This window comes from Protobothrops mucrosquamatus, unplaced genomic scaffold (assembly GCF_001527695.2).
Source record: "Protobothrops mucrosquamatus isolate PMUCROS unplaced genomic scaffold, P.Mucros_1.0 scaffold804, whole genome shotgun sequence".
In the NCBI taxonomy this organism is placed as follows: domain Eukaryota; kingdom Metazoa; phylum Chordata; class Lepidosauria; order Squamata; family Viperidae; genus Protobothrops; species Protobothrops mucrosquamatus.
Window position 1 is genome coordinate 375,278 of NW_015387070.1, and position 16,685 is coordinate 391,962.

Below are 16,685 nucleotides of genomic sequence, written 5' to 3' on the forward strand. Positions count from 1 at the left end.
AACATTCTGGAGAAGATAACATTTCATTTCTTATGATTTTTCCCCCCCTTCATTTTACAGATAAACCAAGCCAGCCTGGAGAAATTGAGATCATTTCTATATTTAAAGATAGTATTACTCTAGAATGGGAGCGCCCTGAGTGTGATGGTGGTAAGGACATCATTGGATACTGGGTTGAATATCGCCAATATGGACAGACCGCATGGAAAAAATGCAATAAAGAACGCATCAAAGACAGACAGTTTATGGTGGGAGGCTTGCTGGAAGCTACAGAATATGAATTCAGAGTTTTCGCAGAAAACGAAACCGGAATCAGCAGGCCACGTAGAACAGCAATGACAGTGAAGACAAAACTGACATGTAAGATTTATTCATTTTATTTTATGGTACAATCAACAAAGTCATTAGAAGATACTAAAGTAACGAGAAGAATGCTATGGGATCCATAATGTTGATTGATTTGATTGTATACTTTTAGAAACAACTTGACAGTTCTAACATACAGACTGAGAAATTTAATACAGGTAGCCCTTGACTTGTTGACCACAATTGAGTCCAAAATTTTAGTTGCTAAGCAAGACAGTTGAGTGTTGCCCCCCCCCCATTATATGACCTTTTTTGCCACAGTTGTTAAGTGAATGACTGCAGTTGTTTAGTCAGAAACACAGGTGTTAAGTGACTCTGGCTTCCTCATTGACTTTGCTTGTCAGAAGATCACCCAAGGTGGTCACATGATCCTGTGACACTGCAACCATCATACATAGGAACCAGTTGCCAAGCATCTGAATTCTGATTGCATGACTATGGGGATGCCACAACAGTAGTAAATGTGAAAAAACGGTCACAAGTCACTTTTTTCAGAGCCATTGTAACTTCTAACAGTCACTAAACAAATTGTTGTAAGTTGAGGACTACCCGTATATTTCTTCTGCCGAGTGGAATAACAGTATGATAAATACAGTACTAATCACAGTACTAATGAAGCTAAATGTGATTTTAATGTTTAGAAAAATAAAAATTATATGTAATTCTATAATATTTTGGTTGAAAAGATGGAGCATGCTAAAACAAAAGATATCCCCAAAATAGGGAACATTTAGCATTTTTTCTTTCTTTCTTCTTTTATAAATGCAGCTGGAGAAACTCCTGGAGTAAGACAAGAAATAAAGGATGTCACTACAAACCTAGGGGAGACAGGACAGCTATCATGCCAGATTATTGGGAGACCGCTTCCTGACATTAAATGGTATCGTTTTGGCAAAGAACTAGTACAGAGCCGAAAATACAAGATGTCATCCGATGGGCGCACCCATACATTGTCTGTGCTGACAGAAGAGCAAGAAGATGAAGGACTTTATACCTGTAAGGCTACCAATGATGTTGGAGAAATTGAAACCAGTGGCAAGCTCTTATTGCATGCTCCTCCACAATTCCATCCTGGTTTCCCCTTGAAGGAGAAATACCGTGCAGGTATAGGTTCTACTCTTCGCCTCCATGTTGTCTACATTGGTCGCCCAGTGCCTGCTATTACATGGTTCCACGACAAGAAACTTTTAAAGAACACTGAAAACATTACGATCGAGAACACGGAACATTATACCCACCTGTCCATTAAAAATGTACAGCACAAGACGCATGCCGGAAAGTACAAAGTGCAGCTCAGTAACATTTTTGGAAGTGTTGATACTGTACTCAGTGTGGAAATACAAGGTAAGTGCTACCTTTTCTTCCCCTCCCCCCAAAGCTATGTAATCAACCATGTTTTTCGTGTAGAACTTCATGCACTGCCTCCTTTTCTGCAGATAAGCCCGATAAACCTGTAGGACCAATTGTCGTGGAAGCTCTGCTGAAGAACTCTGCAGTCATCAGCTGGAAGCCACCTGAAGATGATGGTGGTGCCTTCGTCACAAATTACGTTGTAGAGAAAAGAGAAGCAAAAGAAGGTGCTGAGTGGCAACTGGTGTCATCAAGCATATCTGGCAAAACCTGTAGGATTGTTAATCTAATTGAAAATGCAGGGTATTATTTCCGCGTCTCTGCTCAGAACGTATTTGGCATCAGTGAAGCATTAGAAGTGTCTTCAGTTGTTATTATCAAGACACCATTTGGTAAGTACATGTAAAAAAATAAATCATAATCCATTGTTGAATTTATAACTGGCTACTAAGCAAATCAACTTCATGTCCTGGAAATGTTTTATGTTACAGAAAAACCAGGACAACCAACTCAGCCAAATGTATCTGCTATTACAAAAGATTCCTGCGTTGTATCTTGGAGGCCACCAGCAAGTGATGGAGGCTCAAAGATTAGAAATTACTACCTTGAAAAGCGGGAAAAGAAGCAGAACAAATGGATTGCTGTTACCACAGAAGAAATTCATGAAACTGTCTATTCTGTCACAAGCCTTATTGAAGGTCTGGAATATGAATTCCGTGTAAAATGTGAAAATCTGGGTGGTGAGAGTGAATGGAGTGAAATTTCACAACCGATCATTCCCAAATCTGATATATCAATTCAGGCACCACATTTCAAAGAAGAAATCAGAAATCTGAACGTGAAATTTAGAGGTCATGCCACATTTGTTTGCAAAGTCACCGGTCACCCTAAACCTGTTGTAAAATGGTTCAGGCAGGGCAAGGAGATTATGCCAGACGGTGAAAAGGTGAAGATACAAGAATTTAAGGGAGGATATCATCAGTTGGTGATTACAGACGTAACAGACGACGATGCTACTGTGTACCAAGTGAGAGCAACCAACCAAGGAGGATCAATTTCTGGAACTGCCTCCTTAGATGTTGAAGGTAAATTATGTGGGGTTTTTTTAAATTACAATTATTTTTTCTTTATTTTTTTAAATGCAAGCTGATGGGCAAAAATCCAAACTTCCTTTTGATTCCATATATTTAAGATCTTTGTCCAATAATTTCAGTGCTAACAGAACTAGGGGTAGGGTCAGTGATGGGATTCAGCCAGTTTGCACCAGTTCGGCAGAACTGGTAGCTAATTTTTTGTTGCCCAGGCCCAGAATGGACTTCCAGAAGCAGCATCCACACAGAGAACCGGTTGTTCACATATTTGAATCCCACCTCTGGGTAGGGTTAGATTAGCCTTTTGACAAGATACCACTGCATGGAATCTCATCTAAACAGCAGGCCTTATAGAATAATATTTTGTACTTCGAAAAATGAACTTTATGAAGATACATAATTTAAAAAACAATATATGGAACACATTTTTAAAACAATTAATATATTTTGTACCATCATTTTCAGGGAACAAATATCTCACAACTGCTTCTATCATAGAAAAAAAAATCAGTTTTGCCTAAATTGGCATTCATAATTTTAGCATGGCTTTTGTGAAATATTTCAGTTAACTTTCTATCGTACTATTAGATAAATCTCTTTGATGTATTTATCTAATAAGAAGCTCTGGCAAAATTGTTGAAAGCTGCACTTTGTGTTGACAATCTCCAAATATTATAATATGAACAACACTCTTTGATTATTTGGCAATGGAAAGAATTTATGGCAAAAAGTAAATTTCAAATATTAGCCTTTAAGCTGCAGAAATGTCCCACCCCCTAAGAATCAGTTTTCCTCTGTTAAAAACAGAATTAAATTTGTTTACTTATTCAGTTTTGCTAATTTAATTTTTCTTGTGTTTCTTTTTTTTAAATAGTTCCTGCTAAAATCCACTTACCTAAAAACCTGGAAGGTATGGGAGCAGTTCATGCTCTCCGTGGTGAAGTTGTTAGCATCAAAATTCCGTTCAGTGGCAAGCCTGATCCAGTGATCACTTGGCAGAAAGGACAAGATCTCATTGATACAAATGGACATTACCAAGTCATTGTTACAAGATCCTTCACATCCCTTGTTTTCCCTAATGGGGTAGACAGAAAAGATGCAGGTTTCTACATTGTCTGTGCTAAGAACAGATTTGGCATTGATCAGAAAACAGTTGAATTAGATGTGGCTGACGTCCCTGATGCGCCAAGAGGATTGAAAGCAAGTGAGGTTTCAAGGGATTCTGTCAACTTAACCTGGAATGCTCCAGCCAACGATGGTGGAAGTAGAATCACACATTATACTGTTGAGAAACGTGCTACAACAGCTGAAAGATGGATCCGTGTTGGTCAAGCTCGTGATACACGATACACTGTAGTAAACCTATTTGGTAAAACAAGCTATGTCTTCCGCATTATAGCAGAAAATAAGTTTGGTCAGAGTCAGCCTTCTGAACCAACAGACCCTGTTATAACCAAAGAAGATAAGACAAAAGTAATTAATTATGATGAAGAAGTTGATGAGGCCAGAGAAGTCACCACAGCAAAGGCAGCTCATTCTTCTACAAAGGAACTCTATGATAGATATATGATTGCTGAAGAACTCAGCCGTGGGCAATTTGGAATTGTTCACCGGTGCGTTGAGACTGCTTCCAAGAAGACTTACCTGGCTAAGTTTGTCAAAGTTAAAGGTGCTGATCAAGTACTAGTAAAGAAAGAAATTTCTATCCTAAACATTGCTAGACACAGAAATATTATGTATCTTCATGAATCATTTGAAAGCTTAGAAGAGTTGATCATGATCTCTGAATTCATCTCTGGAGCTGACATCTTTGAAAGATTGAACACTCCTGGTTTTGAACTTAATGAAAGAGAAATTGTAAGCTATGTACGCCAAGTATGTGAAGCCCTGGAATTCTTACACAGTCACAGCATTGCAAACTTTGATATCAGGCCTGACAACATTATTTATTTCACAAGAAGAAGTTCTACAATTAAACTTATTGAATTTGGCCAGGCAAGACAACTGAAACCCGGTGATAATTTCAGGCTTCAGTTCACTTCTCCTGAATATTATGGTCCTGAAGTCCATCAACATGATCTGGTTAGCACAGCCACAGATATGTGGTCACTTGGAATTCTAGTGTATGTACTTCTCAGTGGCCTAAATCCTTTCCTTGCTGAAACAAACCAACAGACAGTAGACAACATCATCAGTGCTGAATATAATTTTGATGACGAAGCCTTCAAAGATATAAGTATTGAGGCCTTGGACTTTATTGACCGCCTACTAGTAAAAGAAAGAAAATCTCGTATGACTGCTACAGAAGCTCTTAACCATCCGTGGTTGAAGCAGAGAACCGAGAAAACCAGCACTAAAGTAATCAAAACATTAAGACACAGACGTTACTACCAAACACTGGTGAAGAAGGAATGGAGTACCGTTATATCAACTGCCCGTATTTCATGGGGAGGTGCTGTCAGATCTCAGAAGGGAGTTACTGTTGCTAAAGTTAAAGTGGCATCAATTGATATTGGCCCGCTTTCTAGTCAAATAATGCATGCTGTTGGGGAAGAAGGTGGACATGTCAAATATGTCTGCAAAATTGAAAACTATGACTCGGCCACACAAGTGAACTGGTATTTTGGAGTAAAACAACTGGAAAACAGTGAAAAATATGAAATCACCTACCATGAAGGCATAGCTACAATGTACGTCAAAGATATTGCCAAAGCAGATGATGGTACATATAGATGCAAAGTTGTAAATGACTATGGGGAAGACAGCTCCTATGCAGAACTATTTGTTAAAGGTGTCAGAGAAGTTTCTGACTATTACAGATGCAGAACTGTCAAGAAAGTGAAGCGCCGAATAGATACCATGCGACTTTTGGAGAAGCCACCAGAATTTACCTTGCCTCTATATAACCGAACAGCCTATGTTGGTGAAAATATCCGGTTTGGAGTAACTATAACAGTTCACCCAGAGCCTCGTGTAACCTGGTTCAAATCAGGTCAGAAAATCAAACCAGGAGATGATGATAGGAAGTATACCTTTGAAACAGATAAAGGTCTTTATCAACTTCTAATCCACAATGTTAATGAGGAGGATGATGCTGAATACACTGTGTTGGCACGTAACAAATACGGTGAGGATAGCTGCAAAGCTAAACTAACAGTTGTTCATCATGCTCCTGCCGAAGCTACCACTCTGCGACCCATGTTCAAAAGGCTGTTGGCAAATGCTGAATGTCAAGAAAGCCAGCATGTCTGCTTTGAGATAAGAGTCTCTGGCATTCCAAAACCAACACTGACATGGGAAAAAGATGGTCAGCCTCTCTCAGCTAGTCCCAATATTGAAATTGTACATGAAGGATTAGATTATTATGCTTTACATATAAGGGATACCTTGCCTGAAGACAGTGGCTATTACAGAGTTACTGCTACAAACAGTGCTGGTTCTGCAAGCTGCCAGGCTTACTTGAAAGTAGAACGCTTGAGATATGTCAAGCGTGCATATAAGTCTGAAGAAGAGAAGCAAAAAGTTGTACAGAAAAGAATTGACAAGACTGTGAGAATGGCAGAAATTCTTTCCAGAACAGAATCTGTTCCATTGACACAAGTAGCCCAAGAAGCTCTGAGAGAAGCTGCTATTCTATACAAACCAGCTGTAACCACAAAAACTGTCAAAGGTGAATTTGAACTGAAGAAGGAAGAAATTAAAGAAGAAAAAAGACTCCGGATGCCTTACGAGATCCCAGAGCCCCGCAGGCGCATGGCCACTGCTCTTGAAGAAGATCAGAACATCAAATTATTTGTGCCTATGTCAGACATGAAGTGGTACAAGAAGCTGAGAGACCAGTATGAAATGCCAGGAAAACTTGACAGAATTGTTCAGAAGCGACCCAAGCGCATTCGTCTCTCCAGATGGGAACAATTCTATGTGATGCCACTGCCACGCATTTCAGATCAATATAAACCTAAGTGGCGCATACCTAAATTGTCACAAGATGATCTTGAAATAGTGAGACCAGCACGTCGTCGTACACCATCTCCTGATTATGACTTTTATTATAGGCCAAGAAGGCGATCCCTTGGTGACTTATCTGAAGAAGAACTGCTTCTGCCTGTTGATGATTACTTGGCCATGAAGAGAACTGAAGAAGAAAGATTGCAACTTGAAGAAGAATTGGAGTTAGGCTTTTCTGCTTCACCTCCAAGCAGAAGCCCTCCACGCTTTGAACTGTCCTCTCTTCATTACTCTGCAGCAGAAGCTCAGAGAGCTGCAGAACTATCTAGAAAAAGAGAGTTGAGATATGCAAGCTATCATATACCCTCTAAAGAAGACACGACTGCAACTTATGCACAGCTTCGACAACGTCATGACAGGGCAGCTTATAGGCTATCTAAACAAAAGGAGAGAATAATGGCTGAGAAAGAAGATGAAGAACTCCTACGACCAGTTACTACTAGACAGCGGCTCTCTGAATACAAGAGTGAACTGGAATATATGTCACAAGAAGAAAAGAGACGGTTGAGAAGAAGGAGAGAAAAAGAAATAACTGAGATCACATCAAAAGAGGAAGAAGAGGAAATAGAAATGGTGAGGCACGTTCATCGGGAATATTCACCTCCTTCAAGGTTACTCAGAAGAAGACGTTCTCTTTCTCCAACTTATATTGAGCTGATGCGACCTGTGTCAGAATTAATTCGACCTCATTCACATCCTGTGGAAGAACCTGAGAGAAGATCTCCCACGCCAGAAAGAACTCGTCCACGTTCACCAAGTCCAGTATCCAGTGAGAGATCTCTCTCTAGATTTGAAAGGACTGCAAGATTTGATATATTTTCAAGGTATGAGTCCATGAAAGCTGCTCTGAAAACTCAAAAAACAATGGAAAGGAAATATGAAGTTCTGACTCAAGAACCCTTCACTCTAGATCATACTCCACGCATCACTCTGCGAATGCGCTCACATCGTGTCCCATGTGGCACCAACACCAGATTTATTCTGAATGTTCAGTCCAAGCCAACTGCTGAGGTGAAATGGTATCATAATGGTATTGAAATCCATGAGAGCCATAAGATACATTCCACTAACACTAGTGGTGTATTGACCTTAGAGATCCTTGATTGCCATATTGATGACAGTGGCACATACCGTGTTGTGTGCACAAACTATAGAGGAGAATGTACGGACTATGCAACATTAGATGTTACAGGAGGAGATTATACTACCTATAGTTCCCAGCGCAGAGATGATGAAGTTCCTAGAACTGTTATTCCTGATCTGACAAGAACTGATACATATGCAATCTCTTCATTTAAGAAAATTTCTGAAACTGAAGCAAGCTCTTCGGTAAGAGAAGTCAAGTCAGAACTGACAGCAACAAGGGAGTCATTGTCATCATATGAACGTCATGCTTCTGCTGAAAAGAAAATCAGTGCGTCAGAGAAAAAATCAATAGAAGAAAAAGCTGTGCACCGGAAATTTAAAACCACTCTACCTGCTACAATATTAACAAAACCCCGCTCGATCACAGTTTCTGAAGGAGAGACTGCAAGATTTTCTTGTGACACCGATGGTGAACCAACACCAACAGTGACATGGCTACGCGGTGGACAAGTTCTTGCTTCTTCCGGGCGTTATCATGTGACATGCACTGAATATAAGTCTACATTTGAAATTTCATCTGTTCAGATCTCAGATGAAGGCAGCTATACTGTTGTGGTAGAAAATTCTGAAGGAAGGCAGGAAGCTCACTTTAGTTTAACCGTTCAACAAAAACGGGTTCCAGAAAAAGCAGTTACGTCACCTCCAAGGGTCAAGTCTCCTGAACGTCATGTGAAATCTCCAGACAGAGTAAAATCTCCAAAGCGAGTAAAGTCTCCTGAACCATCTCCTGCCCCCTCCAAAGCAAAATCAACTGCTGCAGAGAAAACTGCACCGGCTGAAAAAACAGACCTGCCAGTTGCAAAATCAACTGCTGCAGAGAAAACCCCACCGGCTGAAAAAACAGACCTGCCAGTTGCAAAACCAACTGCTGCAGAGAAAACCCCACCGGCTGAAAAAACAGACCTGCCAGTTGCTGTCGCTCCCAAGATAACACAACAACTGAAGGTTGATGTTTCTGGTGATAAAGTAAAACTATTCTGCTCAGCTGAAAGCAGTGTGTTAAGTGTTCGAGAAGTATCCTGGTATAAAGATGGCAAGAAATTAAAAGAAGATGATCGTTTCAAACTTCATTATGCAGCTGATGGAACTTATGAACTTAACATTCATAACCTTCAGGACTCTGACCAGGGTGAATATACATGTGAGATTATCGGAGAAGATGGCTCTTCTAAAACTAGCTTTCAGTTTACTGGACAAGCATTCAAAAATGCGAGTACTCAGATATCAAGCTTAGCCAAAACGCAAAAGCTGGTTCAGAAAGAAGCAGAAGTCCTTGAATTATCTACCCAAAAGAAAGCTACAGTGACTTCTCAAGAAAAGGCAGTAGTCCAAGAGGAAATTGTTAAGAAGTCTCTAATATCTGAAGATATTAAGAAGCCTTACCCAGAAGTTAAAGCTACTACCAGCAAAATGTCAGTGTCGGCAGGCCAAAGAACTGTTCTCAAAGCCAATATTTCCAATGCTTCTGATGTAAAATGGCTGCTAAATGGAGTAGAGTTAGCTAACTCTGAAGATTATAGATATGGTGTATCTGGAAGTGACCATACATTGACCATTAGCAAGGCTACTCAGAAAGATGAAGGAATGCTTACCTGTGAAGGAAAGACAGAAGATGGTATCATCAAATGTCACTTTGAAATGGAAGTTTCCAAAGATCTTTTAAATGCCCCAACCTTCATCACTCAACCAAGATCCCAAAATGTTAATGAAGGTCAAAATGTGCTCCTTACCTGTGAAGTCACTGGAGATCCTTCTCCTGAGATCCACTGGTTTAAAGATAATCAACCAGTAAGTAATTATTTGTTAGCCATAAAAAAATTACCGTATTTGCATGCTTGGATTAAACATGACCTTAATTAAACCTCTCTTCCTGTTATCAGATTGCTCTCTCATCCAACATCCAAGTGAATCGTTCGAAGAATATTTATTCTCTTGCAATCCAAAATGCTGCATTGAGCGATAGTGGAAAATACACAGTCAAAGCAAAAAATTTTCATGGGCAATGCTCTGCAACAGCATCCTTGACCGTCCTTTGTAAGTTTATTTTGTCTTCCAGTTTTCCCTTAATGGCACTAAGACTTAAGTGATATAAGAAAAGCAGCTGACTTTGTGAATTCTTTAATGAAGTACCACTTTATGGACTGAATCTAAAGTGCAATATAAATGAGGATGTTACTATATTTAAATAAGCGTATAATAAATATTTAAGAAAACATTTCATGCCAGCTCAGTGTTGCCATAAAGCTTTCAAGTATCCTAACATATCTTGGCTATTAACCCCTTGGTTCTGGTGATAACCGATTAAAAAACTCTCAACAATATTAAATTCCAAAAGGTGCACAGCCTTCAGGATTTTAAAAAGTATTGGAAGTTTTCAGATAAAATATAAGGTTGTACATATCCGAGGAACCATTGGGTTACTTTGTGTTTGCTATCTATTTGTACATAGACTTGTATTTAAGGAAAACTGTGGTATTTTTTAATGGTGCTTTCAATGAATATAAATAAAGAGAACAAAGCACCATTCTAAGCATTTCTTCACAATTCTTTAGTAATTATAATTTGACTTAGTAATTTTAAGTTATATTTTCCTGATCATTGTAACAATAATTTATTTAAGATAGAGAGGGGAAAAAGAGCATTCTTGCATTATTATCCGTTATTGGAACCTTATGTCGAAAACCAGTTTTCCTCAAATTGCAAGTCATTCCTGTTTCTTTTCATAAAGTCATTGGAGAACATGCGTCTTTACCAGCTAATGTGGTGTCATTGGTTCTTTTTTTCCATGTATGTTTGCTACGCTCCACAGCTCTAATTGAAGAATCTCCAAAAGAGGTAGTGTTGAGAAGTGGTGAAGCGAGCATGCAGGAGAGTTTTTCTTCACAGTCAATTCAAATGTCCGCTTCTAAACAAGAAGCTTCGTTCAGCAGTAGCAGTATGACTGAAATGAAATTTGCAAGCATGTCAGCCAAAAGCATGTCTTCCATGAAAGAATCCTTTGTAGAGATGAGCTCCAGCAGTGTAACGGGGAAATCTAGTCTGACCCAAATGGACAGTTCAACTAGTAGCTTGCTTAAATCTGGTATGAGAGGTGAGCAATACAATTATATGTAGAGCTAGAGAAACCCCCGCTACTTCCTTTAGAATACCTCCCTTCCCAATGAAGTCAGAACCTCCACTGAAAATTAATTATCAACTTTTTTTTTCTTGTTTTGCAAAGGGATACCTCCCAAAATCGAAGCGCTTCCAAGTGATATCTCCATCGAGGAAGGAAAGGTGCTGACCATCTCCTGTGCTTTTTCTGGAGAACCTGCTCCTGAAATAACTTGGTCCCGCAGAGGGCAAAATATTTCTAGTCAGGGGGGCAGATTCCATATTGAAACCTGTGAAGATTTAACCACGTTTATCATAATGGATGTCCAGAAGAAGGATGAGGGCCTTTACACGCTGAATTTAGAAAATGACTTTGGCATTGACTCTGCCACTGTGAACATTAACATTCGATCAATGTAGAAAGTGCAATTATTTTCTTTGCACTTGACTTCTGCCAAGTGACTCATATTGACTCAAATAACTGATCTGTAAATATATAGTTTTTAAAATAGTATTTTTATACCTTCCTGAACGAGACAAGATCCTAGAAATTACACTATGACTTATAGTCATCGTTAGGTGACTTTAAAACATAGTTTTTCATGTGACATGTACATACTGTATATAGCCGACGATAACGGTTATGGAGATTTGTACCATTTATTTTATGACATTTGAAAATGTAACTTTTGGAACCGTTGGTAGGAGAAAGTTTCTGACGGAACGAATACCCTGCTCAACATTGAACTAATATTGGTGCCTCAACACAAAGTTGATGTCTAAGATTGCCTCAACAGGTAGAGAGGCTCCCTGTTGAAGACTCCTTTCCTGACACCTAAGAGATGATGCTGTGCACGTTTCATGCGTGCATGAATTTATTTGCAATCAGACACATAAGCCATTGGTGAGGTTTGCATTTACCCTCCTGTAAGCCCCACTCTAATAGCTTATGTTGGGTCTGATCAAAGTCAAACTTTATTTTGCTCATGACTGATTGACCATAGATGGAACAAAATGTCAGCGGCCAGCATTTTGTTCATCGCCTCTTTATACATTGTTTCTGGCACAATGACTGCCTGAATAGCTTTACAAAAAAAGTAACATCACCTGGCTATCCCGTTGTTGAATGAAGCTGTTTAGGAACTCATGGACAGAAGCAGTGCCAACTCTTGGAGGTTCCTTGGATGCAGTGATTGTGTAATAGTGTTAGTATTTAGGTAGATAATGTCAAGTCCGGGCAACTAAGTTCTGAACCACAGTTTAAAGAAAATGTAAACTGTTGCTATAACATCACATTTGGCCCTGGATATCAATTTAGTTTAGTTTCATAAGTAGTAAACTGTTAGTGAGCCCTTAGCTATTTTACTGAACCTCCTTGAGATAGTGTTCCTTTTAAATAAAGCATGCCACTGCACATTACCACCTCTGTGTCCTGGTTCTTCTTCTCTTTTCCCTCTGTGTTCTACTGCATTCCTACTTTCAACCTCTGTTTGTTAGTGAGGAAGGAGGGTAACCCATGATCCAGAAACTGTAAATGATCCTTCAGTTCCTTAACATTGTGAAATTCAGCTACATGATTTTGGATTGTTGTCAGACACAGTTTCTCCTATTTAAATATTTAATCTTATACCTACACAAAATGAACCCTTTAAAGTGGGGTGTCAAACTCAATTTCATTGAGGGCCACATCAGCATTGTGGTTGCCCTCAGGGGGCCGGGTGGGTGTGGCTGGCATGGGGGTGGCCTACTGGGTGGGCATGACCAGCTCAATGGCACTCGTGTCAGGGGCACCTGGGCAGGACAGGGCAGGACTGGGGTAGATTCAAGGGTCTCCAGCAAAGGGGGGGTGGGACCAGGATGAGCGCTGGGTATGGTCCACTGGAGGAGCCTCACTGTCCCTCTCAGGCTATGCAGGGGGGGCCCTGGACAGTGGCACAAACTTCCCAGAGCCCTGGGCAGTGAAGGTCAAGCGCCTAGTCCGGCCCTTGAGCTCCCACGGCACCAGGACCCCACAGCCCTGCCTAGCCCAGCCCAGCCGCACTTCCCCAAGGGGGCACCTAGCTGTGCTTACCTCCTTCTTGAGGCTGCGGTTGCTGTGCTCACTCTCCTTGGCCAAGTTGCTCATGGTGGGTGCAGGAGGGCAAAGTGCATGGGTCAGAGGAAGGCCCACTCCCTCTCCATGCGAGGAGACCTGGCTTTGTAACCAAAGCATCCTCAGCAATAGGATAGGAGACCACCAGGGGATGGCGAAAGGGCAACAAGGCTGCTGGTGGCCAAATGCTAAGGCAGGACTTTCCTCAAGCCCTCCCTCCCTCTCATTCCAATCTCCCTCTTTCCTTCCTTCCTTCCTCCCTCCCCTTTCCCTGCCTCCCTCCTTTTCATTCCCATCTTCTTCCTTCCTTTTTTTTCCTGTTTCCCTCCCCCCCCTTCCTTCCTTCCTTCCTTCCCTCCCTCTCTCTGTGCCCAGGAAGGGACAAGGGGAGGGGGAGAGGTTGGCAGCACTTTTCTCAAAGAATAACAAGATGTTATGATGTCACCATCCCTGGTCCTTTTCACTAAGCTAGACATACCCAATTCCCACAAACATTTGTCATATGTTTTAACCTCCAGCCCTCTAATCATCTTTGTTTACCATCCATTTAGACCAGATGTCCCCCTGGCTTGGTTTATAGAACAGTGGCCACGAGCAGAGTCTTCTCAGAGACAGCACCCCAATTATAGAACTTTCTCCCAAGGAAAATATGAACAGTGCATCCCTCACCTGTTTAGAGGCAACTCCAAACACACTGTTCAGCCAGACATATGTAGAACAACAACATATTTAATGGTCAAACAGCATTAAGTAAATTACTACTACTATTTTTCTTTCATAAAATACACACTTTTAATATTGTTTTAAGCAGTGCTGGTGATGCTTTACAATAGCTGCTGGTTCAATCTCTCTCTCTCTCTCTCTCTCTCTCTCTCTCTCTCTCTTTCCCTCTCTCTCACTCACTCAAACACAAAAACTCTCTCTGCTTTCTCCCCCTTCTCTCTGTTTTCCTCCAGCTTTACCTGAACGAAGTGGGAGGTTAAAAAAAAGAGGGGGGAGAAAGGGGGAAGCTCCCCTTTTTTGTAACACCTTGGCTTCCTCCTCCTCCTCACATACACACACACACAGAGAAACCCTTCCTGCTTTCTCCTCCTTCTCACCCTTTCTCTCCAGCCGCCACAGAGGCTCACATGTTGCCAGCCATTGGCAGTTCCAGGCTGCGGCTCTGAATCTGGTGTGAGTGCTGTGTTCCCCTCTCAGGCCCTACCACTTGACGGAGAGGGTGACCTAACCAGGAGCTAGCCAACACTTGGCTTGTGCCACCACACATTCCCACCTCCGTGCCTTTCATCCCACAAGCTGGGCATGTCCTGGGGTGCTAGGCTTACAGAACGCCATGGGCTGAGCAAGGAAAGGCGTGGTGTGGCAAAGCAGAGCTGGACAAGGAGAGGCCTGGCAAAGCAGGGCGTGGCTGGGCGTGATGTGTTAGGCTGGGAGGGGAGGGGCGGGGTGAGGCAAATGACCTGCAGCTGCTGTTGCGCACCACCAGCCCATGAGCGCTTGCTGTTTCATGTGTGCGCTGGGGGGGGGCACCGAGCTGGGGTGGGGTGGGCCAGTGCTGGGGTAGCAGGGGCTGGTCCCTTGCTATTTCTGGGACAGCCCCGGGGGCCAAATCAGGGCCCTCCACAGGCCGGATCTGGCCTGCGCGCCTTGTGTTTGACATGTCTGAAGTCTACATACTTTATTCCTGGTACACATCCCTAATTCATAAAAGGAAAAAATTAAATAAAATATAATGGCATGAAAGCAAAAAGTGCTTAACAGGAAAGGGAATTTCCTTCATCACTCCGTTGTTAAATATGTGAGAATCCTGCCTTGCATTTTTCTACCAGGAAAGGAAGCAGCAGGAGAGTGGGGGATTTTTTACACGTACTGCTTGTTTTTGTTCAAAATTGCAAAAGTCGCATGTGATTTGCAATCGAAATCTGGGGGTGATGTTTGAAACCTGAAAGTGTTTCACTCACAGGATTACCAAACTCATTCTGCATTTTTTTTTCCAAAATGAGAAAGTCACCTCTGTGACAGAGTTCATTACTCATAAAAGTTGAACTTTAAATATATGCTCAGTCTTAGAGTGGAAAAGTTTAAGACAACACCAGAACCAAAGGAAAAATAACACAATTGCACCTCTTGGAAACAAAAATGAGCACAGGCCTTTAGCTTTACCATCTCTGCTCTTCCATTCACTGATGGAGAGGATTAGCAGTCTCTAATACAGTGCAAACAGGACCCAGTGCAGTTTGGTGTTAAGTGCAAAAATAATTATAAACCTGCCCTTGTTTGCATGTGTAGCTGCTGAGCAGTTTTGTGATGCCAATTTGTTCAAGTATTTTAGCCATTATTATAAAATGAAGTACTGTAGAGCAGGGGTCCCCAACCCCAGGTCCGTTGTGCATGAAAACACCCAAAAGCTTACAATGAGGGCATATAGGCTTGCAAATAGGGCATTTTGGTCTCTCAAGCATTATCATTGGGTTTCTTGAGTCCAGAACCCTGCTGGGGTTCTGGAAGCAGCAGTGATTTGTAGGCCAATTCAACAATGACATGTTCTCCTGGGCTACTCTTGCCATCAGTCCCCTGCCCCCAGTGTAGCCCTTAGATGCCCTGGCTAGGAATAGGAGTTGTATCTGCTGTTTTGAGTGCAGACTTAGAGAGCTAGCAAATGGGAGTCAGGGTCCTACCCACATTGCCCCTCAATCCACCTGGGTGAGGTGTCCATTAGCTATGCTGCCTGGAGCACTGTATAAGCTTCAATCGAATGCATCAGAGGAGCACCAAGTTACATTAAGCTGCTTGTATCCTTGCAATCTAATGACAGTTGGTCAAAATTTAGGCAATTATAAAAAAAGGCTGGATTTTAAAAAAAAGAGAGAATGCCTGTGTAAAAACTGCATTTATTGAACACTTATATTACTTTTTTTTTTGAAAAAAAAGCCATTTTTATTTTATTTTTTAAAAAAAAGTGCTCCATGGTCAATACATTATTAACTAAATCTATTCCAAAGTGAATAAAAAAACAAGAATATACATTTCAAAACACTTAACAACTTTGGACGCAACCCCTCCGACATGTCTGTGCAAACATCGCTGAACTTCAAGTCCCATCTTTCCTCTTTGCTGTGGCAGGAACAGAGCGGCACCGCCAGAGCGATTTTGGACCAACCGGGCCCATGACGTACCATAGACCAGGGGTCCCCAACCTTGGCAACTTTTAAGACTTGTGGACTTCAACTCAGCCATGCTGGCTGAGGAATTCTGGGAGTTGAAGCCCACAAGTCTTAATGCTGCCAAGGTTGGGGACCCCTGCCATAGATGGCTGCTACGTATTTTAGCTAGAACTTGGCCTCCAAGCATCGACAGAAGCAAGTTGCAGGGAGTGAACAGAAGAAAGGATTCTTGCTGTATTTATCTGCTCACCACAGCAAAAGCCACCCTCCCTTTGGTATAAAGGATCATTAACATACATGTTCTGCTGCAAACACAAATACATTACAACAGCAGCTGAAGAACAGATTTTATAAAGCAGCATTAAATTAAAA

General features: G+C 41.4%; 1 protein-coding gene across 1 annotated transcript in view; it reads left to right on the forward strand.

The window, feature by feature from the left end:
- The window catches only part of TTN (titin), a gene marked incomplete in the record, with an annotated part of 304,338 nt that extends 291,865 nt beyond the window's left edge, over positions 1–12,473 (forward strand). Inside the window, 8 exon segments of the mRNA XM_015818849.1 lie at positions 61–360; positions 1,135–1,710; positions 1,803–2,108; positions 2,208–2,801; positions 3,682–9,749; positions 9,842–9,995; positions 10,771–11,052; positions 11,182–12,473. Coding sequence (XP_015674335.1) covers positions 61–360; positions 1,135–1,710; positions 1,803–2,108; positions 2,208–2,801; positions 3,682–9,749; positions 9,842–9,995; positions 10,771–11,052; positions 11,182–11,474 — 8,573 coding nt within the window.
- Positions 12,474–16,685: the final 4,212 nt, after the last annotated feature.